This window comes from Meriones unguiculatus, chromosome 4, assembly GCF_030254825.1.
Source record: "Meriones unguiculatus strain TT.TT164.6M chromosome 4, Bangor_MerUng_6.1, whole genome shotgun sequence".
NCBI lineage: Eukaryota > Metazoa > Chordata > Mammalia > Rodentia > Muridae > Meriones > Meriones unguiculatus.
Genome location: NC_083352.1, coordinates 95,551,660 through 95,577,332, shown reverse-complemented (window position 1 = coordinate 95,577,332; position 25,673 = coordinate 95,551,660). Strand labels below are relative to the sequence as shown.

At 49.6% G+C, this 25,673-nt stretch overlaps 1 protein-coding gene across 3 annotated transcripts in view; it reads left to right on the top strand.

Moving 5' to 3' along the window:
• Gcn1 (GCN1 activator of EIF2AK4) overlaps positions 1-25,092 on the top strand; it is a 62,285-nt gene extending 37,193 nt beyond the window's left edge. For 2 of the 3 annotated variants that reach the window (XM_021631784.2, XM_060382552.1), the window contains 24 exons: positions 502-623; positions 1,641-1,755; positions 2,713-2,892; positions 7,067-7,287; positions 9,702-9,770; positions 9,936-10,074; positions 10,163-10,359; positions 10,526-10,668; positions 11,944-12,061; positions 12,164-12,379; positions 13,861-14,025; positions 14,688-14,849; positions 15,093-15,185; positions 15,377-15,520; positions 15,632-15,901; positions 16,191-16,304; positions 16,681-16,911; positions 17,677-17,870; positions 17,970-18,084; positions 20,912-21,008; positions 21,326-21,474; positions 21,836-21,943; positions 23,826-24,044; positions 24,465-25,092. In XM_021631784.2, coding sequence (XP_021487459.1) covers positions 502-623; positions 1,641-1,755; positions 2,713-2,892; positions 7,067-7,287; positions 9,702-9,770; positions 9,936-10,074; positions 10,163-10,359; positions 10,526-10,668; positions 11,944-12,061; positions 12,164-12,379; positions 13,861-14,025; positions 14,688-14,849; positions 15,093-15,185; positions 15,377-15,520; positions 15,632-15,901; positions 16,191-16,304; positions 16,681-16,911; positions 17,677-17,870; positions 17,970-18,084; positions 20,912-21,008; positions 21,326-21,474; positions 21,836-21,943; positions 23,826-24,044; positions 24,465-24,590 — 3,707 coding nt within the window. In that variant the 3' untranslated portion in view covers positions 24,591-25,092. The other variant, XM_060382551.1, reaches the window with a different exon arrangement.
• Positions 25,093-25,673: the final 581 nt, after the last annotated feature.

Sequence of the window (25,673 nt, the reverse complement as noted above, 5' to 3'; positions counted from 1 at the left end):
AGGTAAGGACTTCTTAAGTTGCCAAGTGTAGCTACAACTTGGTGATCCTTCTTCCTCAGGCTCCAGAGTACAAGGAGTATAAGCTGCTTTCTAACTTCCTATGTTTTGTTTTGTTTGTTTTGTTTGAGACAGGGTTTCTCTTGTAGCCTTGGCTGTTCTGGAATTGGTTTGTAGACCAGGCTGCCCTCAAACTCAGAGATCCTCCTGCCTCTGCTTCCCAAGTGCTGGGATTACAGGTGTGCACCCCCACCCCCGACTTATTTTCTAATTGCTAACAGAGCACCTTAGCTGAAAGAAGCTTGGCTTTTCTAGTTGTTAGTGTCAAGAAGTAATGGAAACTCCCTGCCTTTTCCCCTGTCACACTTTGCCACATGCCACATTTCTGCCCCTGGTGCTGAGGCAGGCTGCCATACGTTAGTCTACAGTTACTGTAGCCTGAGGAGGTCCCAGGAGGGTGCTGGCCCTTGTGTTTCCAGCACTGTCTGTCATCCTCTTCTCCAGGAGCTCTGTTTGCCTTCGAGATGCTTTGCACCATGCTGGGGAAGCTCTTCGAGCCCTATGTGGTCCACGTGCTGCCCCATCTGCTGCTGTGCTTTGGGGATGGGAACCAGTATGTTCGCGAGGTAGGTCTGGAGGCAGCAGTGAGACTGCTCCCAGGCAGGCTGGGTCAGGGAGGTGTCTAAGTGGGCGCCACATACCCCCCCCCCCCAGAGTCCAGCTCATGCCTGGGATGTTGGCTACTGATTTGGGTTCTCTCTGGATCCGTACCACATTGAAGGTTTTACTTGTCTGTGCACTTGTGCTGTATATGTGTGAGCATATGTGTGTGTGTACTGGGAGCTAGAATGAAGGTGTCAGGTGGCCTCTGTCCCTTTTCACTTATCCTTTTGAGGTAGGGCCTTTTTCTAAACTGGGGGCTCACATTTTCTCAGCTAGGCTGGAAGCCGGCAAGCACCCAGTGATCCTGCCTCTGATCTCTTCCTTGCCGGGTGTAGGCACATGTGTGAAATGTCTGCTTTATTACATGGTGCTGGCATCCAAGCTCCAGTCCTCATGATTGCTAGACAAGTTGGTAGTTTTTTTTTTTTTTTCAAGACAGGGTTTTCTCTGTGTATCCCTGGCCATCCTGTAGACCAGGCTGGCCTCAAACTCAGCTGCTTGCCTCTGCCTCTCAAGCCCTAGGATTAAAGGTGTACGCCCCCACTGCCTGGTCCAAGCAAGTAGCTCTTAACTACCGAGCCATTTTTCTAGTTCCCAGGGCTGAAGCTTTTTTTTTTTCTTTCTTTCTTTTTTTAAGATTTATTTATTTATTATTTATACAGTGTTCTGCCAGTGTGTGTGCCTACACACCAGAAGAGGGTACCAGATCTCATTATAGATGGTTATGAGCCACCATGTGGTTGCTGGGAATTGAACTCAGGACCTTTGGAAGAACAGCCAGTGCTCTTAACCTCTGAGCCATCTCTCCAGCCCCAGGGCTGAAGCTTTTTAAGATACTGTTTTTTGGCTGTCCCTCTGAACGTGGGCATAGGGTCTGACAAAACTATAGTCTTGGTTGCTATAGGGACACTAGGGTCAGTGTCAGGCCTCAGTGCTTGTCCAGGCAAGGAGGCCCTGAATGTCTTCTCTCCTCCCTTGAGGCTGCAGATGACTGTGCTAAAGCTGTGATGAGCAATCTGAGTGCTCACGGTGTGAAGCTGGTGCTCCCGTCTTTGTTAGCCGCCCTGGAGGAGGAGTCCTGGAGGACTAAAGCTGGTGAGGCTCCTCCCCCTGTCTCTGTCTCAGCTTCCTGTTCTGGAAATCACCCTCAGAAGGGTCAAAGCAGCACAGCTTCTGCTTGTACACATGCCAGAGTCATGGCAGTAGTTTTGTGTATTCTGGTGCCTGAAATAGGCTTCATGTGGAAGCAGCTCTGAGGAAATCCTGAGCTTGAAGGCTGTGATCTGGAACCTAAAACACATACAAGCAAACTAGAGTCATTCTGGTTGGGAGGGTCTGGGCCTGGGGCCTTCCTATATGGCCTCCCTTCTGTTCCTTCAGGTTTTGCCTAACAGTTTGAGACAGCACAAATATGGAGTAAATCTTGTTTATGGTTAAGGCTAGAGAAATCCATTGACTTACCTTAGAGCACCCTCAGGACTAAACTAGGTCTTCCTCCCTCTCTAGTTAGGTCTCTACCTCTGTGATAAGCACCATGGCCCAAAGAGACTTGGGATCACAGTCCATCACTGAGGGAGGTCAGGGTAGGAACCTGGAGGCAGGAGCTGATGCAGAGGCCATGGTGGGGTGCTGCTCACTGGCTTGCTCCTCCTGTCTTCCTTAACCTCTTTTCTTATACGTGCCAGGACCACCAGCCAAGGGTTGGCACCATCCACAATGGATTGGGCCCTTCCACATCAATTACTAATTAAGAAAATGTACTAAGACTTACCTCTGGGCAAACTTAATGAGGCATTTTCTTTTATCAAATGATTCTTAACTTGTGTCAAGTTGACAATAAACTAGTCAGGACACCCATCCTGGGGTTGTCTCTTCATTCCGTGCTACCTGCTCCCCACCTGAATCCGATAGTGTAGTAGGTCACTTTCCAGGGACTGAAGAGTCTGCAGGGAAGCAAGCTGGGTGGTTCCCCCCTGCCCACCACCCGGCTTAGACTGGTCTTGGTGGCCGGTCTGAGTGGTGCAGTGCTGGACACATGTCTTCTGTCTGCAGGGTCAGTAGAGCTTCTCGGGGCAATGGCGTACTGTGCTCCTAAGCAGCTGTCCTCCTGCCTACCCAACATTGTGCCTAAGCTCACGGAGGTGCTGACAGACTCCCACGTCAAAGTGCAGAAGGCGGGACAGCAAGCGCTCAGGCAGATCGGCTCTGTCATCAGGAACCCTGAGATCCTGGGTATGCTTTTTCCCTTTAGGGCTCTCACTCTGCCTGTTTATGGTTAAACTCTTCACTTCTGGACCCTCTAGGAAATGTCAGCTAACCATTGCCCTCTGAGGACAAGCATGTCTGCGCTGAAATAAGCTTTACTGCTGGGGAGTTCTCCTAGACTAAGTAGTTGAAGGGAATTTGTCTGTTCTCCCACTGGTTTGGAACACGTCATCAGCTTCATAGATAGGGGCACCGAGCCATTGGCTCAGGAGCAGCTGAGCTCTGAGAGGCCCTGTGTGCTTGGCTGAGCTGTGAGGTCTGTAGGTCCTTGGCAGCTTAGAGCATGTGAGTACCATCTGAACCCCTGGCTGCCTTGGAACTTTATCTTCCTGCACATTCCATCAGGCAAAAGGGTTAACCACGTTGGGTTTTGTTTTTTTCTTTAATTTAAAAAAATTGTAAGCCGAGTAATGGTGACTCAGCCTTTAATCTTGGGAGGCAAAGGAGCTACCCAACTCCTTGTGAACTCAAGACCAGCCTGGTCTACAGAGTGAGTGTCTGGATAGCCAGGGCTACACAGAGAAACCGTATCTCAAAAAAACAGGGAAAAAATTGTAATTACAGTTTTTAAAAAAATGTTTTTTAGTGTTGTGTGTATTAGGCACCAATGTACAGTGGCATGTGTGGAAGTTAACAGATAGATAATGAGAATTGGTGCCCTCTTTCCACCATGTATGCCCTGGCCAGCAAAGTCAGTTAAGGCCTCATTCGTTGGCCTAAATTTATTCTTTACTGTGATTTTTTGTCTCTGGCACAGCTGGCCTGTGTATGTGTAGCTTAGTATTTCAGGATGATTGTGAACTTCTGATCCTGCTTGTACCTCCCAAGTCCTGGGACTGTTGACATGTTTTCCACTCCTGGCTTAGGCAGTGCTGAGCATTGAGCCCAGGATCTGTACGTGCTAGGCAAGGACTCTACAGCTGAGCTGTGTCCCAGCCAGTGCTTAATTTCTGTGGGCTGGGTAGAGGCTGAACGCTGGCAGCAAATGGTGACAAAACCTAGCCTTGACTGGCACATTTCTTGTGGCGTTTTGAGCTTCAGCATAGAGCGTTGGTGCCTGGTGCATGTAGTTGAGCCGTCAAATCACCAGTTGTATGTTTTTGTTTTCATTAGAAAGTGAAATGATGTGTGGCTGTGTGCAACACACATACAGAGTGGAGCCCAGGCTCTTGCCATGCTGTGTGGTGGTCTACCTCGGAGCTATGTTTCCACTTGTTTTTATAACAGGCTCTCACTCTGTAGCCCAGGCTGCCTTCAGAGTTGCCAATCTCCCACCTCTAGCCCACAAGTACTAGGATGATGGGTGTGTGCCACTTGCCTAGCTTTCTTTATTGTCCTGATTTATTTGTATTCTTTCTAACGTCTGTGTCTCTGTGTGTGGATATGTGTACTTGAGCACAGATGTGGTGGCCACAGGTTAGTTTCCCCTGGAGCTGGAGTTACCAGCTAGTTGTGAGTCACCTGACATGGAAACTGAACTTGGGTTCTCTGCAAGAGCATTAAACGATTTTGATAGTTGATCCCTCTCTCCATCCCTGCTTTTCTGTTTCTGTTTTGCTTTGTTTTGATGTAAGGTCTTGCTGTGTAGTCTTGGCTGATCATACTATGCAGACCTGGATGGCCTCAAACACAGAGATCATATGTCTCTGCCTTCCAAATGCACATACATGAGCAGCCACACCAGCCTCCTTTTCTGTTGGTAAGGATTGAGTAGAGGATTGGATTCTTGGGTTTTTCCCTGTGCCTGCCTTTTCTTTTTCCTTTGTCTCTCATCTTCTCCCCTCCTTTTCCTTCTTCCCCCTTCCTCCATTTTCTCTAGTGAGAAAAGCTTTTCTTAATAGAGGATAGAGAGGGAGGGCCGTTGTTAACACAATGAAGAGGGGATTTGGTTCTAAGTGTGTGTGTGTATATACATACAATGTGTATATATGTATGTATATATATATATATACACACACACATACATACACACATGCATACGTGTGTGGATAGATAGATAGATAGATAGATAGATAGATAGATAGATAGATAGATAGATAGATAGATATATGACAAGATGTAAAACTGCAGGGAGGGCCTAGCCAGCTGTTCTCATGGCAGGAGATCCAAGCACACTTTTTGTCACAGGTAAAGCAAGTCAGTGAGTTTAGTAAGAACATATACCTTGGCTTAAAAAAAATTTTTTTTTTTTTTAATTTTGAGACACTGTCTCACTGTGTAGCCCAGACTAGCCTTGAACTTGGGGCAATCTCCTCTATCCAACTTAATGATGGCTGGGATATAAGTCTGAGCCATATGACCCACTTTTTCTTTTTTTTTAATATTTAAAAATTTTTTAATTAGTTTACAAAATAGTAGGTTTCTATACGACTTTATATCATATCCTTAGTTTTGGCTTACCTTCCCCCCAAACCCTCTCCCTCCCTGCCTTTACATTCTTGCTACCCTGCTCAAACCTTTGTACCCCAGTATATAAGCCCCCTAAGTTCATGTCTGTGTTCTCTCACTCCTCCCATGGCTTCCTGACCTCTAAAGTTTATTTAAAATTTTCCAGACTTTTTGAGGCAAGACTATTAGGTGAAAATTGTACATTTTACACATTCATTGTTTGAGATTTTTCTTTGTTTATTTTGAGACAGTGGCTTAGGCTGGCCAATGCACCTCAGGCTGGCTTCAGACTCTTGGAAGTCTTTCTTCCTTAGCCTCCCACGGACTGGGATTATAGATGTGAGTCACCACGCCTGTGTGCACATGCAGCGTGGTGTGTGTGAAATTGTCATGACCAAACTAATGAACATATCTGTCACTTCTCAGAGTTTCTTCTAAAGGTGATTTTATTTGGACTCTACCCCTTAGCAAATTTCAAGTATTCAACAGAGTATTAGCTAAGTATACTGTACTTAGATTCTCAGAAGATACTTGTCCTGCCTGAATGGAATTTCTACCCTTTGACCATCATCCTTCCCCAACTCCTGCTGGCACACACTGTTCCTGTCTTTGTCCCGGTTCACAGAGCCCAGCAGCCCTGCGGCTCCTAAGGCACAGAATGCTGTTTTGACTCTTAAATGAGTGTGAGCGTTTCATTGGGGAATCTAGCATGTCTTTAAGTTTTGAGATATGGCTTGCACTGTGTACAGTTTGCCGCTTAGTGTGCTCATGAGCTTGTGTGGCTGTCACTCCTTCTAGTTCAGTGTGTGTGTCACCCTGTGAAGAAACACTGGCCAGCAGCAGCCACTCTGCATTTCCCTGGGCCCCTCACGCTTGGATAGCATTGGTCCAGATTTTCTCTCTTGTGGACATTTCCCATAAGTCATGTCTGTGGGCTTTCATGTCTGGCCTCCTTCACACAGCATGCTTGCAGCAGCAGACTATGAGAGTTTCAGTGTGTGTATGTGTGTGTGTGTGTGTATGTGTGTATGCATGCACAAATATCTAAATACAACCTGTTACCTTTTTTACTATAGTCACCCTAGTAGGTTTGAGTGTTATCTCTTTCTGGTGTGTGTTTAATTTTTTTTGAGAGGTCTTCCTTCTCTCATGTAGCTTTCTTTGGTTGGCCTAAAACTCGCTATGTTGACCAGGCTGGCCTTGAACACAAGCTCTGGCTGCCTCTGCCTCCATCTGTGTGGTTTTACATTTCCTAAAGGCCAGTGACTTGAACACCTTCTCGAGTCATTGTTGGCTATTTCCATATCTTCTTTCAGAAACATCTGTTCATATCATTTGTTTTACAGCCAGGTTATTAGCTTCTTACTGTTAGTTTAGCTCAGGCTAACCTGCCTGAGCTTCTGCAAAAGATAACCCAGGTGTTCTTGGTGTCTTCCTGCTGGGCGGTTTACATGGCAAGTCATTTCTCTGCTCTGGCTGCTTTAAGTACTGAGTGCTGTGCTTCTACCACTGGCTCTTGTGCTTTCTGCGTCTTAAAACATCCTTTTTGTTTTTCATAAACTTACTTGGTTACTGATTGCAGAAAAAGCCTGTAATGCCCAGGAAGCTCAGCAGCTCATCCTGTTGAAACTAGCCCAGTTGCAGTGCAGAGGGGAGCTAGCTGCCACCGTTTCAGGGATCACGCTTATGGGCAGGCTGCCTTCCCCCGCTGCGGCGCTCCATGTACAAACCAGTGTCTTCCTGTGACATGCAGCCATCGCCCCGGTCCTGCTGGATGCCCTGACAGACCCATCAAGGAAGACTCAGAAATGCCTGCAGACCCTGTTGGACACCAAGTTTGTTCACTTTATTGATGCCCCATCCCTGGCGCTCATCATGCCTATTGTCCAGAGAGCCTTCCAGGACCGTTCTACAGACACACGGAAGATGGCAGCACAGATTATTGGCAACATGTACTCCCTGACTGACCAGAAGGTATAGGCCACCTGGCTTTGGGTGAAAAGTTGCAGTCTAGAGCAGACACGGATGGATGTGGGGATTGTTTCTGCTTATGTCTGCAGGGAATCCTGGGCCATTTAGGGTGGGAGATGGAAGTCTGGGCATCTCCCAGAGTACAGAGGTTTAGTCTTTACTGAGGCCTGTCTTCAGGGGGTTCTGCTGCGGGCCAGGGACAGGCTGCCTTCCCTGGGATCTTTCTGGAGTGTTCACCAAGCAGCTGCAATTTTCTCTCATTGGCATATCCTCTGATCGGGAGCGTGTTCTGTTAAATGTTAAACGTTCTAAGAGGCTAACAGTTAATGTTTAGTTGGGGAGATTTGCTTTGTTTATTTGTTCCAGGAATGTGATTTTACCATCCACCATAGCTCTAAGATAAAGTGGAGTTATTCCTATTTCAGATAGTTTAAGAAGTTTAAAAACTTGAAACTGTGTATGTAATGTATACCTGTAATCTCTGCACCCAAGAAGTTGTGGCAGGAAGATTACGAAATCCAGGGGCTAGAGAATTGGTTTAGTACAGTGTTCCTCAACGTGTGGGTCATGACCCTTTTGGGGGGTCTCAGACGACTCTTTAATAGGGCCACATATCAGAAATCTTGCATGTCAGATATTTGTGTTCTGATTTTTAGCAGTAGCAAAATTATAGACATGAAGTAGCAATGAAATAATTTTATGGTTGAGCTTACTTCAACATGAGGAACTGTATTGAGGGGTCACAGCATTAGGAAGGTTGAGAACCACTGACTTAGTTAAGAGCCTTGACCCAGGCTGTGTTCTCAGCACCCACACGGTAGCTCACAAACATCTAACTCCAATTCCAGGGCAATCAGTGCTCTCTTTGGTGCACAGATGCACATGGCAGGGAAAACATCCATATACATAAAATACTTTGTTGTTTCTGAGACAGGGTTTCTCTGTGTAGCCCTGGCTGTCCTGGACTCACTAGACCAGGCTGGCCTCGAACTTAGAGATCTGCATGCCTCTGCATTCCAAGTGCTGGGACTAAAGGCATGCACCACCACTGGCTGACTACTTTGTTTTGTTTTGATTGAGATGGGTGTGCATTACATGGAAGACCCTGTCTCAGAAAGAATATGAGAAGAATAAGTTTTTCTGCCACAGGTCTCCTCTAACATAAGAGTAGTTACTGTTGATTTCATATCATTGGCCGGGTGTCATGGCAATGCGTATACAGTTAGCACTCAGGAGGCAGGAGCTGCCACGGTTCAAGACTAGCTTGCTCTATATGACAAGACCTAGAACATAGCAGGACCCTGGAGAGAGAGAGAGAGAACGATTACATTCATGAAAATTGTTTACAGTTTCCCGACTAAACTGATAAGTTAGTAGTATATAATATACCAACAAGTTCATGTGCAGTAATTTACACAAACTTTGTCGTGGAGTATCCCGTAGTGGGAAGAGCTGTTTGCTTGTTTGTTTTCTATTTTCAGAGCTATTACAAGCCAGACATAGTGGTACATGTCTTTAACTTCAGCATTCTGTGAGTTCAAAGCTAGTTTGGTCTTCAGAGTGAGTTTCAGGCCAGCCAGAGCTACATAGTGAGACCCTGTCTCAAAAAAAAAAAAAAAAAAAAAATTGTTGCAGTGAATAGCTCTCTCTCTTTCATATTCTCTCTCTCTCTCTCTCTCCCTCTCTCCCTAACAGTCTCACTAAGTAGTCCTGGCTCTTCTGGAATGTGTTCTGTAGTCCAAACTTACCTTGAACTCACAGAGATCTCTCTGCCTCTGCCTCCGAAGTGCTGGGATCACAGACATGCACCACCCTGCCTTGTAGTTTTAGTTTTATTTTTTAAAGTACGTTTTAATATAGTGTGTGAGTATTCACCTGCTTGCAAATGGAGGTCAAAGGACAGTTTGAAGGAGCAGGTTTTCTCCTACCGTGTGTGTCCTGGGGATCAAACTCAGATTCTCAGTCGTGGCAGCAAGCGCCTTCACTCACTGCTGGCCCATAAGGCATTTTCTGTTTTGAAGCTTATTCCCTAAAACTGAATGCTACATCAACAGACATAAACATTTGAAAGTAAAGAAGGAAAAGACGATAGTGAAATTCTGACAGCAAAGTACAGAAGTGACGTCCTGAGGAACTGAGAGCCTGGGCAGGCAGTGGTCCCATGGAAGAGACAGAGGCTCCGCAGTTGGACCTGCGGCTGCCTAAGCAGGCCTGTATGTTTTAAGCATTTTTGCCAAGCCTTCAAGGAAACACTTAGAAGAGGTGTTCTACCCAGTTACGCAGATGTTTTGTGACCTGTGAGGCTCCCGCTGTTGCTCTTGGTTGGCAGAGTGCCGATGTCAGGGTCTACAGCAGAGCCAGTCCTGGAGAAAACAGGACCTGGGCCTTAGCCTGAGTTCCAGCTTATGTTGCTACAGGACTTGGCTCCTTACCTACCCAGTGTGACGCCTGGCCTGAAAACTTCACTCCTGGATCCTGTCCCTGAGGTGAGTATGGGCATAGCCCAGTGTCTGGAAAATTCATTCCTGGAAACTCCCCAAACCATGTGTGGTGTCTTTCAGGCAAGGGGAGGGAGGCCTGGGTCCTCCCTGCTTCTGTCTGGTCGTCCCTGGGCTACATCTCCTCTCCCTCTCTTCTTGCTTACATGACAGGTGCGCACAGTGTCTGCAAAGGCTCTTGGGGCCATGGTGAAGGGTATGGGTGAGTCATGCTTTGAGGACTTGTTGCCATGGCTGATGGAGACTTTGACGTATGAGCAGAGCTCTGTGGATCGCTCGGGTGCTGCCCAAGGTGAGACCAGAACAAGCCCAGGACCAGACAGGGTATGCTCTGGAGGGGCTTTCAGGGCCAGTGGGTTGATTCCATTCTTGTCCTTCAGGGTTGGCTGAGGTAATGGCTGGCTTAGGAGTAGAGAAGTTAGAGAAATTGATGCCAGAAATTGTGGCTACTGCCAGCAAAGTGGACATCGCACCCCATGTCCGAGATGGCTACATCATGATGTTCAACTACCTGCCTATCACCTTTGGGGACAAGTTTACCCCTTATGTGGGGCCCATCATCCCTTGTATCCTCAAAGTAGGTACCAGTGCTGAGGAGGGAGGAAGTGGGGAGGGCGCTGCTGTTCTCCCGAGCTCACGTGCGGCCAGGTGGCAGGAGTCCTCACCCTGCCCCTTTATGAGTCGCTTCCCTGGTCTGTGTGCCCAGAAGAGGCAGCCCTGCTGATCACCCTCTGCCTGTGCAGGCTCTGGCTGATGAGAATGAGTTTGTTCGTGACACCGCCCTACGTGCAGGCCAGCGGGTCATCTCTATGTATGCTGAGACAGCCATTGCCCTGCTGCTGCCCCAGCTGGAGCAAGGCCTCTTTGATGACCTCTGGAGAATACGGTGAGAAGTGGGACCAAAGGATCCAGAGGCCCTGGCTTTGATTCTTGGGAACTCCAGTTGAGAAACTCATGTTGCTGAGAACTCTGAACTTTCCGTGTGTGTGTGTGTGTGTGTGTGTGTGTGTGTGTGTGTGTGTGTGTGTATGTGTGTGTGTGTGTGTGTGACACATGTATAGGTAGGCTCACACATGCTCTTTTATACAAAGATTTACTTACTTTATGTGCACAGATGTTTTACCAACATCTATATCTCCGCACTGTGTGTGTGCCTGGTGCCCAGAGGGATCAGAAGAGGACACTGAAGGCCCTGGAAGGAGTCACTGGCGCTGTTAAACCACCCTGTGGGTGCTGGGAACTGAACCTGCATCCTCGACGGGCAGCCAGTGCTTTACCCACTTAGCCATCCCTCACGCCCCATCCATACTTTAAAAATAAGTTTATGCCCCGGCTGGGAGTGGCACACACCTTACTCCCACCACTCAAGAAGCAGAGGCAGGCAGGTCTCTGCGAGTTCAAGGCCAGCTTGGTCTGCAAACTGAGTTCCAGGACAGCCAGGGCTGTTTCATAGAGAAACCCTGTCTTGAAAACAACAACAACCAGAAAAAGGTTTGGTTTTGTTTGGGTGGGGGCTGTCGTGGTACAGAGTTGAATTCAAGATGCTCTCCATATTGAGCAAGTGCTGTGCCACTGACTGGCACCTGGCTGTTCTTTCTCATGGCTGCAGTAACATGCCCACTAGCAGAAAATGCAGGAGGCGCCAGGTATGGTGGAACGCACTTTTAATTCCAGCACTCAAGAGATCAGGGCAGGCGGATCTCTGTGAGTTTGAGCCAGACTGGTCTACAAAGTGTGTTCCAGGATAGCCAGACAGAACTCTTTCACAAAGAAACCTTGCGAAGAAAAAAGAAAGAAAGAAAAGAAAAAAAGAGGCTGCTTGGGCCACCCATAGCACATGCCTTTAATTCCAACACGCTCAGGGAGGCAGAGGCAGGCAGATAGATGGCTGTGAGTTCGAGGCCAGTTTGGTCTACAAAGTGAGTCCAGGACAGGTAAGGCTATACAGTGAAGCCCTGTCTTGAATAGCCAAAAATAAAAATTTTAAAAAAAGAAGAAAAAGAGGCTGTGTAAACAGATGGAGCCTGTCTGTAAATCCTCATGCTGAGATAGCCACCATGGGTGTGTTGGGTACATTTCCTTGCAGTCTGTCTTCTGTGTAATACTGGACCATACGCTAACACTGTCCCTTGAGGCTGTGTGACTCTGCTCTTGGCCTCAGGTTCAGCTCTGTTCAGCTCCTTGGAGACCTCCTGTTCCACATCTCTGGGGTCACTGGGAAGATGACCACAGAGACAGCCTCTGAGGATGATAACTTTGGAACTGCACAGTCTAACAAGGTAAAGGCCTGACATTGGCTTCCTTCTCATGCTATGGGCATGCAAAGCCCTTGCCACGATGCCGCCTCACTGTGCGCCCTCTTCTCTTTCTGTGGGTCACAGGCAATCATCACGGCCCTGGGTGTTGATCGGCGGAATCGGGTTCTGGCGGGTCTCTACATGGGCCGCTCAGATACCCAGCTGGTGGTGAGGCAGGCATCACTGCACGTGTGGAAGATTGTTGTTTCCAACACGCCCCGCACCCTGCGAGAGATCCTGCCCACTCTCTTTGGCCTCCTGCTGGGCTTCCTGGCCAGCACATGTTCAGATAAGAGGACGGTGAGTTTGCTGGGCCTGGCTGGATCTCCAGAGCTTGAGGGAAACACAGGCATCCCCCCCCCCCCGTAACAGGGAACAGTTAGTTAGGCATTCAGTGAGTAGTTACTGTGTGCCACACCAGGACCTAGTGTCTGTGGACACACGGGAAAGAAGAGAAGCCTCCCTCCTTGTTAGTGAAATTCATATTAATCCGATAGGCACATGCATGTGTCAGATGCGCTTGTGGCAAGTGCAGTCATACTACATATGCCTAGCAGGGCTGAGCAAATGCTTCTCAGAAAAAGTGGTGTTTGAAGATGAACAGTTAGTGAGCACTGACCAGCTGGGGAGGTGGGCAAACAGAAACAGGGCTGTTGGGGTAGAATCTGCGTTAGATGCAGAGGCCCCCGATAAGCAGGACTTGGCACACAGAAGGCTAGAGCCAGGCCATTGTAGCTAGAGATACATCAGAGAGGAGCAAGCATTGCACGAGATGAAGCTGGCATGCTGGGCGGAGAGAGACAGGGTCAGTGGTTGGGAGGACATGGTCAGTCTGGACTGATAAGTCACTTCAGCCTGTCCCTTTTGGCCTACGTCCAGTACCTGGCCATGGTAAGCAAGCTATGTTTAGCTTTGAAGAAGGGTTTGTATGAGATCACAGAGACTAAGTTAATCTTTTTCCTTAAATCATTTGTTACGAATGGAGTTCCTTTCCTGCAAAAGCCCAGGGTTAAGTGTTGAGTGAGCTGGGAGGTTTGGCTTTTCCTGATATTCTGTGATGAGTTTCATGCTTATGTGTAAGGCTGACACTTGCCATGTGCTATGGTTGTGTGTGAGCCTGACCTAGTTGTATGTATTTATATAAGTATTTATGATTTATTTTTGGGACAAGGATTAAGACCAATCTCAAACTCCTGGTCCTCAGCACCCCTCATGCTGGGTTTATAGACTTGAGCCACCATGCTTGGTCTCTACCACACTGCCCTGAAGACAAGGCTGTGGGCTATTTTTTGTTTGTCTTATTTTTAAATTATGTGTAAGTAGTGTGTCTTTGTGTGGGTATGTGCACATGAGTGTAGGTGCCCACAGAAGCCAGGTGAGGGTGTTGGGGCCCCTGGAGCTGTAGTTATAGGCAGTGGTGAGGCACCAGATATGGGGGCTGGGCACCAAACAAAGGAACAAAGGCAAAAGTGGTGAGTGAGTGCTCTCAGCCGTCTGTTCAGCCCTTTTGTTTTTGTTGGTTTGTTTTTTGTTTTGGTTTAGACAGAATCTCTGTCTCAGGCTAGCTTTGAACTCATAGCAGTCCTCCTGCTGTCACCTCCTACACACTGGAGTTAGAGGCATGGCATGGTGGCAGCAGTAGCTTTTGTTTTCAGTATCCCCTGGGAAGGTGGCAGCTCAGGTGAAGCTTGTGCGCTTCAGAGCCTCGTTCTGCAGTTGCTGTCTGGGCACTCGGGGTTTGTAGACTCTGGCTGTGCTGCTGACGCCTTCTCTGCTGACAGATTGCAGCAAGGACGTTGGGAGATCTTGTCCGGAAGCTAGGGGAGAAAATCCTCCCTGAGATCATCCCCATCCTGGAAGAAGGACTAAGGTCTCAGAAGAGCGATGAGAGGCAGGGTGTGTGTATCGGGCTGAGTGAGATCATGAAGTCCACCAGCCGGGACGCTGTGAGTATCTTTACAGGGCTCTGTGGCCCATGCAGCTGTGGGTGACAGTGGGACACTCTGAGGAGGGCGCCAGCCTCTGGTGGATGCTGTTGTCAGCAGTGTCATGCCCACTATGTGTGGACTGTTTCCCTCTCAGCTAAAAACTCAGGGAAGATTTCCTCAAGTGGCCTTAGAAAACCAGAGACGGCTCCACATTGTTGAGGTTGCTGTCCTTGTGTCACTTTACCAGTTAGATCACGTGTGTGGTGCCACCTCGGTGGCAGGGACAGGAGGGTGTGTTTCCCAGTCTATTAGAGACTAAAGATTTTTAGCAGAGGAAACATTTGGTTTAGAGTTGAGACTGAGGCTTTCTAAGAGGATGAGCAAGAAACTCTGGGAGTTGGGAGGGCACCTGGAGGGGCCTTTGCAGTGCTCAGTCGGGTCCTGTGGAAGACAGGGAGAAGCTGGGCCTTAGTGGCGCCATGAGCTTTTAGTTGCTAGGTCTAGCTGAGGGATTCCTCGGAGCATCCGGTGTTCTTTCTGCCTTTTTTCACTTGAGCTTTTCATGGTCTGAGTTAATAGAGCCATGTAGTAGGGGCAGTCTCTTCAGCTAAGTTGGAGCCCCTAGCCGGCATTGTCCTGCTTGGTTCTGCATGGGTCCAGCTGTGCTTGCGTTGTTCTAGGTGCTGTATTTCTCTGAGTCCCTTGTGCCCACGGCGAGGAAGGCATTATGTGATCCCCTAGAGGAGGTCCGAGAGGCAGCAGCGAAGACCTTTGAGCAGCTGCACTCCACCATTGGCCACCAGGCTTTGGAGGACATTCTCCCGTTTCTCCTGAAGCAGCTGGTGAGTGGGCCTCGCACACACCTACCACAGTGGCCTTTACTGTGTGTGTACCAGGGAAGCACAGGGGAGACTGCTGAGGCGATAGGAATTTGGGCTCTGCAAGGGAGTGGGTGCCACTAGATCTGATGTGGCTCTTCCTGTCCTTGAGCAGTAAGTAAATGTGGGAGACGGGGTGAGTGGAGGGGGCAGTTGACAGCAGAGATGCAGTAGGAGCCAGCTGCTGACACCTGTGTTCCTCTGCAGGATGATGATAAGGTGTCAGAATTCGCCCTGGATGGTCTGAAGCAGGTTATGGCCGTTAAGAGCCGTGTGGTGCTGCCCTACCTGGTGCCCAAGGTACATCTCCACACGTAGCACACGCCCAAGCTGGGGCCTCCTGTGCATGCACAGTGTCGGGTCTGGCACGGTGTGCTGGAGCAGGTCCTTGGGAAGTGGGCTCCCTTGGTCTTTCTTCCTAGAAACCAGTGTGGGCCTGGCACTGAGCAGATGCAGTCTTTGTCAGGTTGATGTTGTCATCATTCCCCCAGCTGACAACACCACCTGTCAATACCCGGGTGCTGGCTTTCCTTTCATCTGTGGCTGGCGATGCTCTGACCCGTCACCTTGGTGTGATCCTCCCGGCAGTCATGTTAGCTCTGAAGGAGAAGCTTGGGACTCCACATGAGCAGCTGGTAAGGGCAATGCGATCCTTGCCAGCTCCTCTAGCTTTTCAACGGCAATTACAGCCGCCCTTGCTGGCTTAGAGACTCGGTGCTCAGCATACATGTCCCTGTGGTTTTCAGGAGATGGCCAATTGTCAGGCTGTGATCCTCTCCGTAGAGGATGACACTGGGCACCGCATCATCATTGAGGACCTGTTGGAAGCCACTCGCAGCCCTGAGGTGGGCATGAGGCAGGCTGCTGCCATTATCCTCAACATTTACTGCTCCCGCTCCAAGGCCGACTATACCAGCCACCTTCGAAACCTGGTCTCTGGGTTGATCCGCCTCTTCAATGACTCCAGCCCTGTGGTTCTGGAGGAGAGCTGGGATGCTCTCAATGCCATCACCAAGGTGAGGGGCCACCAACCCAAAATTGTCATGTGGTTGCCCAGTCTGGTCTTCTAGATTCAAGCAGTGTTCCACCTCAGTTGACAAGTGCTGGGAACACAGGTCTGTGCCACGATGGAGGCTTAATACCCCGGATGTTTGTAAGGATAGGTTCAGATGTGAACTGTCTGTCACTGGTACTCAGTGTCAGTGCTGGTGCACTTGGGGCTGGTCTTTGTCTCCTCCTTGTCTGTGTTGCCCGCATCTTGAGCGAAGTGCTCTGCCTCATTGATGCTTTCCCCAATTCTTGTAGAAGCTGGATGCTGGTAACCAGCTGGCCCTGATCGAAGAACTACACAAGGAAATCCGCTTCGTAGGCAATGAGAGCAAAGGCGAGCATGTGCCAGGCTTCTGCCTTCCAAAGAAGGTAAGGCAGAGCCCCACATGTGCAGCAGGACGGCTGGCGCAGCAGCAGGACCGCCCTGCCTGCTCCCTGTGTGCCAGGGCACCTTTGCAGACAATGTGCTGCTCTGTGGCGGCCTCTAGCAGGTGTGGCCATGATGCCTGGGTTTAAGCTAGGCAGCAATCTCAGCCAGAGCCAGTGGGTCAGAGGTGGGTCAGCTCTGTAAGCTTCCTGTTACCAACCTGTTCGCTCCGTCCTTTGCCCTCTACTCAGGTCACACCCTCTTGGCAGTGACTGATTCAACCGCTTTCTTAGTTCCCATGGAGTGCCTTGCCTTGGGTGGGAAAATTGTAGGCCTAGGGCATTTGGACTGGACTCTGAGCTCTGGTTCTCCTGTCAGGGAGTAACCTCCATCCTTCCAGTGTTGCGGGAAGGAGTCCTCACCGGCAGTCCTGAGCAGAAGGAAGAAGCAGCTAAGGCCTTGGGTTTGGTGATCCGCCTGACATCAGCTGATGCCCTTAGGCCCTCCGTGGTCAGCATCACTGGCCCTCTGATTCGCATCCTTGGTGATCGGTTCAGCTGGAATGTGAAGGCAGCTCTACTGGAGACACTCAGCCTCTTGCTGGCCAAGGTGAGTGAGTTAGGAACTTTAGGATTCTGTTTAGATCCTGGAGAGTAAATGTGTTTGCAGGAGACCAACATGTGATATCCTGTGGGAGCAGAGGGAATTGGACCATAGACACTGTACTGCTGTGTTGCCAAGTCTTGCTGTTGGTCTGTGACCAGAGAACGTAGAACCATGTAGCCTTTGAGCCTGCTTCCTCACCTCTAAGAGTCACCTGCTGCTTCTGCTGTGGATGCAGACAGAAAAGGGGGTTCAGCTGCTTGTCTTTGCAATAAACTAAAGCCTGGCGTAGCTAGGGCCGTGAAAGGGCTCCCTGTTACATTGCTTGCCACTACTGCCCTACCTCTTCTACCTACAGTCTGACTAAAGATGCAGAAATTACTGAATTAGCACTTCTCAACCTAGGGGTCGTGTCAAGTGACCTTTTTCACAGGGGTTGCACATCAGATATCTTGCATATCATATATTTACAATTCGTGACAGTAGCAAAATTACAGTTATGAAGTAGCAATGGGAATAGTTTTATGGTTGGGGGTCTTGCTGCAACACGAGGAATTGTATTAAAGGGTGGCAATGTTAGGAAGCTGAGAACCACACTGCTCTAGATGGATGCAGCTAAGCAGGTTTTTCTGTGTGTGCTTGGGTCTTCTGTTGTGAGCGGTCTGTTCCTGGCTGTGTGAGAACTTGATAGCTGGCAGTGGTTCTGATTGCTCTGTTGAAGGCCAGCGACTACTGCAGGCATGACTTTTGGGTATTGCATTTCTCCCACAGGTTGGGATTGCCCTGAAGCCCTTCCTGCCCCAGCTTCAGACCACTTTTACCAAAGCCTTGCAGGACTGCAATCGCGGTGTGCGCCTGAAGGCTGCTGATGCGCTAGGGAAACTCATTTCTATCCACATCAAGGTAGACCCCCTTTTTACAGAGCTGCTCAACGGAATCCGTGTAATAGAGGACCCGGGTATAAGGTACAGTGCTCCTCTGGAGCAGCGTCGGTAGGCCGTGCCTGAGTGGGTGGAAGGCAGTAGTCGGGGAGCCTGGGTGAATGCAGTGCGTTTCTTCTGTAGGGACACCATGCTGCAGGCCCTGAGGTTTGTGATTCAGGGTGCAGGTGGCAAAGTGGATGCTGCCATCCGGAAAAACGTCGTCTCACTCCTCCTAAGCATGCTGGGACATGATGAGGTATGGCTGTAGGTCAGTGGCTGCACAGGAAGTGCCATTGCTTCTCATCTTTTTCAGCTGTTTTCTCCAGACTGTCTGTGTGGGTGACTTTGGTTCAACCGTCAACTGGGCGGGAGTAACCCTGCCCCTTAAGTTACTCTGGGACTTACCGGGTTTGCTCAGGCAGTTAGGGAGACAGGAAGTATTGCTGATGTTGGTTTCTGGGGTTCAGGTTTTATTGTCTTGAGTGTGCTGGGGTCAAACCAAGGTCTGAGCACGTATCTGCCACCAAGCCCTAGCCCAGCCAGCAGCTTGATCACCAGACCTTTCACCAGCCCCTGTAGCTTCCGTCACTTTCCCTCTCTGCCCCCTTAGAAAGCAGATGGCTGCAGGAGACAGGCGGGGCCGTTCTGTAGCAGTGCTGTGCTGCAGGCTGCAGTGGATGCTGCCATTAGAAAAGCCTATGTCTATGTGATGGTCTTAGCAGTTTTAGAAGGTGAGGCTTATTCTTGGCTGCACCTTTACCAAGTTGTAGAGGCCCTGGGACTTTTGGTGTATTCGCTTCCGTTAGTCCTACCAATTCTGGAAGTGTTTGTTAAGTTCTCATTGGTTTTTCTAAACTGGTAGGAATATGGATGGTGAGTCTCTGGAAAGACCTTTCTGTTTTCCCTCCCACAGACAGCTGTCTGGTGTGGCAGCCTTGTTTATTTGTAGGGAGAGAAAGGATGAGTGATCGATCCTGAGGGGTGGGGAGAAGGGGATTTCAGATGTGCTCACCTGTAAAGGGACTCAGGAAGGTCCTCCTTTTTGCCGGATGGGGGAGTGAGACATGGCTTTTTTGAGTAGCCCTGGCTATCCTGGAACTCACTTTGTAGACCAGGCTGGCCTCAAACTCACAGAGATCCTCCTGCCTCTGCCTCCCAAGCCCCGGGACTAAAGATGTATGCAACCACTGCCTGGCTCAGTACATCCTTAATCCCATCTCCACCCCATTTTTTGAGACAGATACTCACTGAACGCAGAGCTCCGCTCTTTGCCTTGACTGACTGGCAGCAATCCCTTGCTTTGCCTGTCTGTGCTCACCTTAATTGCAGGCCGATAGCTGGCTTCACAAGGGTGTTGGGGTCTGCACTCAGACCTTCATGCTTGCATAGCAAGTGTTTTACTCACTGAGCCATCTTTGATTTTGTGCTACAAGGTTTTCTGGGTAGCCAAGGCTGGTCTCCAGCTTGTGATCTTCCTCCCCCAGTCCCTGCTAGTGCTGCAGGTGTGAGCTGACAAGCCTGGCCTCCGAGCACACCCATGGTGGCTACTGCACTTCTGTGCCTGTGGCTCTGTATGCCTGCTGGTTCTTACTGGCCTGCTCTCTGACTGCAGCCCCACCTCTCTTGTGAGTACATGTAGGGGTGTGCCTAATTGTTGTGGCCACAGTCAGGAATCCTAGAGCTTTTATAGGACCATGCAAAGCTTGGTATTTAGACAAATTTGCATTTTCCAGAGAAGAACTTAGAATAGTTCTAACTGTGCTTGGTATTTAGAGGCCCATGTTGCTGGCAGCCTGTTCTCAGGGTTACACTTAGATTGAAGGTGGCAAGAGTCAGCTGGCTTTAGTTTCTAGTCGTGGAGTCTCTACTGGTTTGGTAGATTGGCCAGGGTTCCTATCCCTGTGATAAATACCATGACCAAAGCAAGCTGGGGAGGAAAGGGTTTATTCAGCATATACTTCCACATTATAGTCAATCAGTGAGGGAAGTCAGGACAGGAACTTGAGCAGGGCAGGAACCTGGAGGCAGGAGCTGATGCAGAGGCCATGGAGGGGTGCTGCTTACTGGCTTACTCCTCGTGGCTTGCTCAGCCTGCTTTCTTATAGAACCCAGGACCGCCAGCCCTGGGATGGCCCTGCCCACAATGGGTGGTTTCTCCCACCTCAGTCACTAAGAAAATGCTCTGTAGGCTTGCCCAGAGCCCAATCTTATGGAGGCATTTTCTCTATTGAGGTTCTGTCCTTTAAATGACTCTAGTTTGTGTCAAATTTACATAAAAGTAGCTAGCCCATTTGGTTTGGGGGGATACAGTCAAAGTAAGACTTACTAACAAAATAGCATTTACTTAGAATCACCTCTCTACATTTGGAGTAAGCTGGCCATAGGGCAATCAAGCAAACAGCCTTTTTTCGTACCTGGCCTTGGTTTTCTCAGAGAACACTCACCCTGGGGTGCTGTGTGTGTGTCTCAGTGGTCAAGCACTTGCCTGCCATGTGTAAGGATATGGTGCCATCTCTGGCACTGCCCCCCCCCCAAAAAAAAAAGTGTGTGTAGCGTGATGACACACCTCCTCATCTTATCTGTGTTGACCAGTGGCTTCAACTTGGCTGACACAGAACAGAGAGAGCAGCAAGCCATCTGGACATGGGCTTCAGGGAGAAGAGTGCAGAGCCATTGCTGTAGCTGCCTCTGCAGGCACTATGGGAAGGTGGCTCCCCTGTCTCTGCTGTGCTTTTGTGTTCCTTGCACTGTGGATGGCAACCGAGATGCTAAATGGGAAGAATTCACTCTCCTGAAAGCAAGGCGCTACGTAAATGCGGCACTAGTGCTATTGTGCTCATGATTGCTATACGCACACACACTAGAGTTTTTATAATTAAGTGAAGTGTGTAATTTTTAACTCTCCACCACATAGCAGTTGTGGTAAATTGGCAGTCCCAGTCTGGTACTGGGAATGCAGTCCTAGAATGAGGATGGCCTTAGAGTTCCTGAGCTGAGGTATCTTTCCTCTGCCCTGCCCTCTCCCTGGGGAGCTGATGCTATTGGCCACACTCCCTGTCATGCCCCTCTCTACTCTGTGTCAGGACAATACTCGGATCTCCTCAGCCGGGTGCCTTGGGGAGCTGTGTGCCTTTCTGACTGAAGAGGAGCTCAGCACTGTCCTTCAGCAGTGCTTGCTGGGTAGGTTGCTACACAGGCCAGAGAAAAGCCTTGGGCATTCGTCTCCCTCCTCCTCGAAGGTCTCGGAGCCCCTGGACTACCCTTTGGTATCCAGCTGCTAGAACAGACTGGAGTGTCCTGTGCTCCAGGAGCCCGAGTGTTGCTGCTCTTAGAACATGGCTGCAGGCCGGGAGCAGCTGCAGGATCTCCCATGAAAGCAGGGACTTCCCGTTCCCCAAGCCTGCTCCCTGGTCCTGGTGGGGAGACAAGGCCCCTGGATTTGAGGATGGGGCTGTATTGAACAGTGAAGGTCACCCCGGTTGTGTCGTCCTGTCCAGCTGACGTATCTGGCATTGACTGGATGGTTCGACACGGCCGGAGCCTGGCGCTGTCTGTGGCTGTGCACGTGGCTCCCAGCAGACTCTGTGAGGGCAGATACAGCAGTGAGGTTCAGGACATGATCCTCAACAATGCCGTGGCAGACAGGGTAAGGCTCAGTTCTATCTTTCCTGGAACCTCCACTGCCATTTCTTGCAAACCCTGTATATAGGGCTGTGTCCAGCTGGGTGTTTAGTTCTGCTGAGCTGGGTTAACTTGTTAGGTGCTGAAATTGGGCTTAGAGGAGGTAGCCTCTCCTGGTCAGAAGGCCCCTGACCCTTGTTCCTGGGAACCCTTGACTTTGTTCTGCCCTGCCACTTGGCAGACTTCTCAGTGAGAGCTGTTGGCGTGCTAATCTGGGATAAGATGGGTGGGGCCTGCAGTCCTGGGGGAGGACCAACACCCAGCTCTGCTGCTTCAAGGCAGCAGTGGGCGCCTTTGTCCTATGTAGCTCTTGCTCTTCTCCACAGATCCCCATTGCCGTGAGTGGGATTCGGGGCATGGGCTTCCTTATGAAGTATCACATTGAGACAGGAGGCGGACAGTTGCCACCCAGACTCTCCAGCCTACTCATTAAGGTGAGTGGGGACAGGTTCATGAGGAGCTGGAGTGGAGTGGAGGCCCCTGGAGCAGAGCGTGCTCCAGGATGGTCTCCGAAAACTCCTTTGAGCCCCTGGGGACAGATGGAAAAACGGTGTGCAGCTTTCTTAGCCGTATATTCAGGGTTTGGTCAGATTCTTAAGACTCCAGGTCAAGTTGAGAGCCGCTTTTTCAGATGTTCTTTGTAGACATCCTAGTTTTGTAAAAATCAGAACAAAACTGGTTTTAAAAAACTGTATTTGGGGGGCTGGAGAGATGGTTCAGAGGTTAAGAACACTGGCTGTTCTTCCAAAGGTCCCAAGTTCAAGTCCCAGCAACCACATGGATGGCTTATAACCATCTCTAGTGAGATCTGTTGCCCTCTTCTGGAGTATAAGCACACATGCAGGTAGAATGTTGTATAGATAATAAATAAATAAATCTTAAAAAACAAAAACTAAATTTGTTAAAAAAAAAAAAAGTTTTTGTCCAGGGAGAGACCTACAATTGGGATGTAAAGTAAATGAATTATAAAAATAAATTTAAATAAAAAATAAAAATAAAGGGAACACAGTTGAAATTTGGGAGGAAATTAATAGTATTACCAACAAAGCTACAGTAAAATTGTTTCATTTAAAAAAAAAATTTTTTTTTTTTTTTGGTTTTTGGCCCATGCCCGTAACCCCAGCACTTAAGAGAGGCCCAAGCAATCTGGAGGTCAGGGGACACTTGTGTGAGTGGGCTCTCTCCTCCCGTGTGGCTCCTGAGGGTCGTATGTCAGGCTCGGCAGCAGTTGTCTTTACCAGCTGGGCGTCTCACTGGCCGCCGAGTTAGGGGTCTCACTGTGTATCCCTAGCTGGCCTAGTCTACAGATTCCAAGAGGCCTGCCTCTGCCTCCTGTTTGCTGGATTAAAGGCACACGCCTCCATGCGTAGGGGTTGAATTGAACTCTGACCGTCTCCTAGCCTTAGCTGGCAAGGCGCTTGAGAGGGTGGCTGTTGCGTAGGTCCTAGGCTCTGAAAAGGATAGCTAGGGAGCCTGATGTGCTAGCACATGCTTGTAATCCTGGTACCTGGGAGCCAGAGGCTGAGGATTGTGAATTTATGGCTATCTTAGTGATTAAGAGAAAGAAGTAGATGACTCAGACATGACAGCAGGATGCTTCCTTGCCCAGTGGGTCCCTTCTCATATGTTAAGGTACACAGAAGTTAGAGCCAAATTCAGCATTTTAGTATGCTAGGCCCATGCTGGAAACTTGCCTCTGCGGCCAGCCCCTAGTCAATTGCAGTGCTGCTGACTTGGCCCTCACTGCGTAATGAGGTTCCTGAAAGGAACTGTTCTGCTCTGAAGATGCCTAGTCCCACTTACGAGTTTAGGAAGGCTCTGCCTAAGTATTTGCCTGTGACCAATCAGCCTGCACCCACTTATTCACTCAGCGTTTATTTACTGGGGGCCTGCTGGGCCTAACCCTGAAGGAGTGGAGATGAACAAGGCTGCAAGCTCCCTGCAACCTATCGGACAAAGGCCTGGATTAGATAGAATTAAAGGAGAAGGAAACATTTGAGTGAGGAATCAAGGGGCAAGCCCATCCCAGGCAGTACAACCAACAACAGCCAAGGCCTAGGCAGGAAGCAGCATTGCCTGTGGGAGGAAGTGAAAACCTCCTGTGGGCCAGGAATTGTAAGCCAAGAGGCTGGCAACAGCATAGGAGACTGGGAAGGAAGTCATCTTGGCACCTGCCAAGGGAGGAAGCCTTGTCACACTGTTACTTTTAAGGAGGGAGCAGTGGGTCTAGTGTCTGTGCAGGAGGGACAGTGTCCGCCCTGGAAATGGGCCTTTTCTGAGAAGTGGACTGGATGGATAACTGCGTTTCTCTCACAGTGTCTGCAGAACCCATCCAGTGACATCAGGCTGGTTGCTGAGAAGATGATCTGGTGGGCAAATAAGGACCCTCAACCTCCCCTGGAGCCCCAGGCCATCAAGCCCATCCTAAAGGCTCTTCTTGACAACACCAAGGATAAGAACACCGTTGTGAGGGCCTACAGTGACCAGGCCATTGTGAACCTACTCAAGATGAGGCAGGGCGAGGAGCTGTTCCAGGTGGGAGCCTGGTCTGGAGTGCCAGCGGCTTACGCTGTGGGCATTTGTCCCACGCTCTGTTCTATGACACCGTGCATGCTAGTCCACAGTGGGCGGAGGGCCGGGCGCCCGGAGCGCAGTGCCTTCATTTTTCAGACTTTTCAGACATTTTCCGCAAATAAACTCCACTGGATCCCAAACACAGGACAGAAATCCGGGTGGGGCGCCCCATCTGAGTCCCAGACTGTGCCCTCAGCCCCTCCCTCAGCAGCCTGTGTTCCCTAGCTTAGGAGAGTCATGAGGAGATTTTTTTTTTTTTTTTCTGAGCTGTCTCTGATCTATCCAAAGCCCTTATGTTGCTAGATTCCACCCAAGGCGCTCAGGCTGGCACCAGTCCTGAAGCTGTGTTCTTACTGTCTCCTCTGATCTTCTTTCCCGCAGTCGCTCTCCAAGATCTTGGATGTGGCCAGCCTAGAGGCACTGAATGAATGCAACCGAAGGTCGCTGAGGAAGCTGGCCAGCCAGGCGGACTCCACGGAGCAGGTGGATGATACCATCCTGACGTGACAGGCTGGGTCCCCTGCAGCAACTCCGCTCCACATCTTTGTTCACTGTTTTCATTTTTGAAAATACGTTTATGCCAAGGGGGAGCTCAGGAGATGGTGTTCCCAGAAAGTATTTTAGTATATCAGCAGACCCAGAGCCAAAGCCTTAAATCAAACCCACACACAACTGAAAATTGCCTCCTCCGTCTCTTGCCCTTATCTTTGGAGAAGAGAAAGAGAAGCACACCCATAAACCTCAGCGAGTGGCAGCTAGTGCCTCCCCCTAGCTTGGCCAGGAGGGATGAGCTCAGATTCTCCTCCTGTGCTTGAGCACCTGGGGTCTGCCTGGGCTCTGAGTGGGTTCTCAGAGCTGCAGAGCTTTGCCCAGTGCTGCATCTTGCTCTCGTGCAGCACACTTGACTTGTGCGTAGAAGGTGATGTCAGCCCCCTCCTCAGGTCCAGGTCTTGGGGTGCAGGTAATACAAAGGAGGAGGATTTAATAAAGGCTTTGATTTCATCTTGAAGGAAGCAGCTTTTTTGTTGTTGTTGTTGTTGTTGTTTGGTTTTTTGAGGCAAGGTCTCTTGACTGTATAGTTCCTGCTGTTCTTGAATTCAGAGATCAGCCTGCCTCTGCCTCTCAGGGTTGGGATTGAAGGTGTACATCATGACTCCAGGCAAGAAGCAGATTTTCATAACCCTCAGACATCATTAGCCATGAAGCTTTCTGCATCAAGAATAAGGGACATTTGTGCCTTGCTCTGTTTTCCTTCCCTGCCCTGCTGTCAGAGCTTTATCCCCTGGCTTTTCTGACCTGGCTCCGTGCAGTCAGGCCTGAGATCTCCCTCTGTGTAGGGAAGCCAGGGGCTCAGTGACTTCCCAGCTCTGTCCTTATGGGAAGGCAAACTTCTGGTGATCAGGCTCTAGAGACATTGGTCCCCTCTGGGGCAGTGTTCCCATGGCTCAGGGATGTGCAAGAAGGAACCAGAGCCGTGGCTTAGCATCTGCCTGGTTTATGAATGACTTCCTTCCTCCTGCTTCCTAGAAGGCTTGACACACCCCCTAGTGATGCAAGCTCCCGTGGTCCCAGTGAAAGAAACCTTCATCA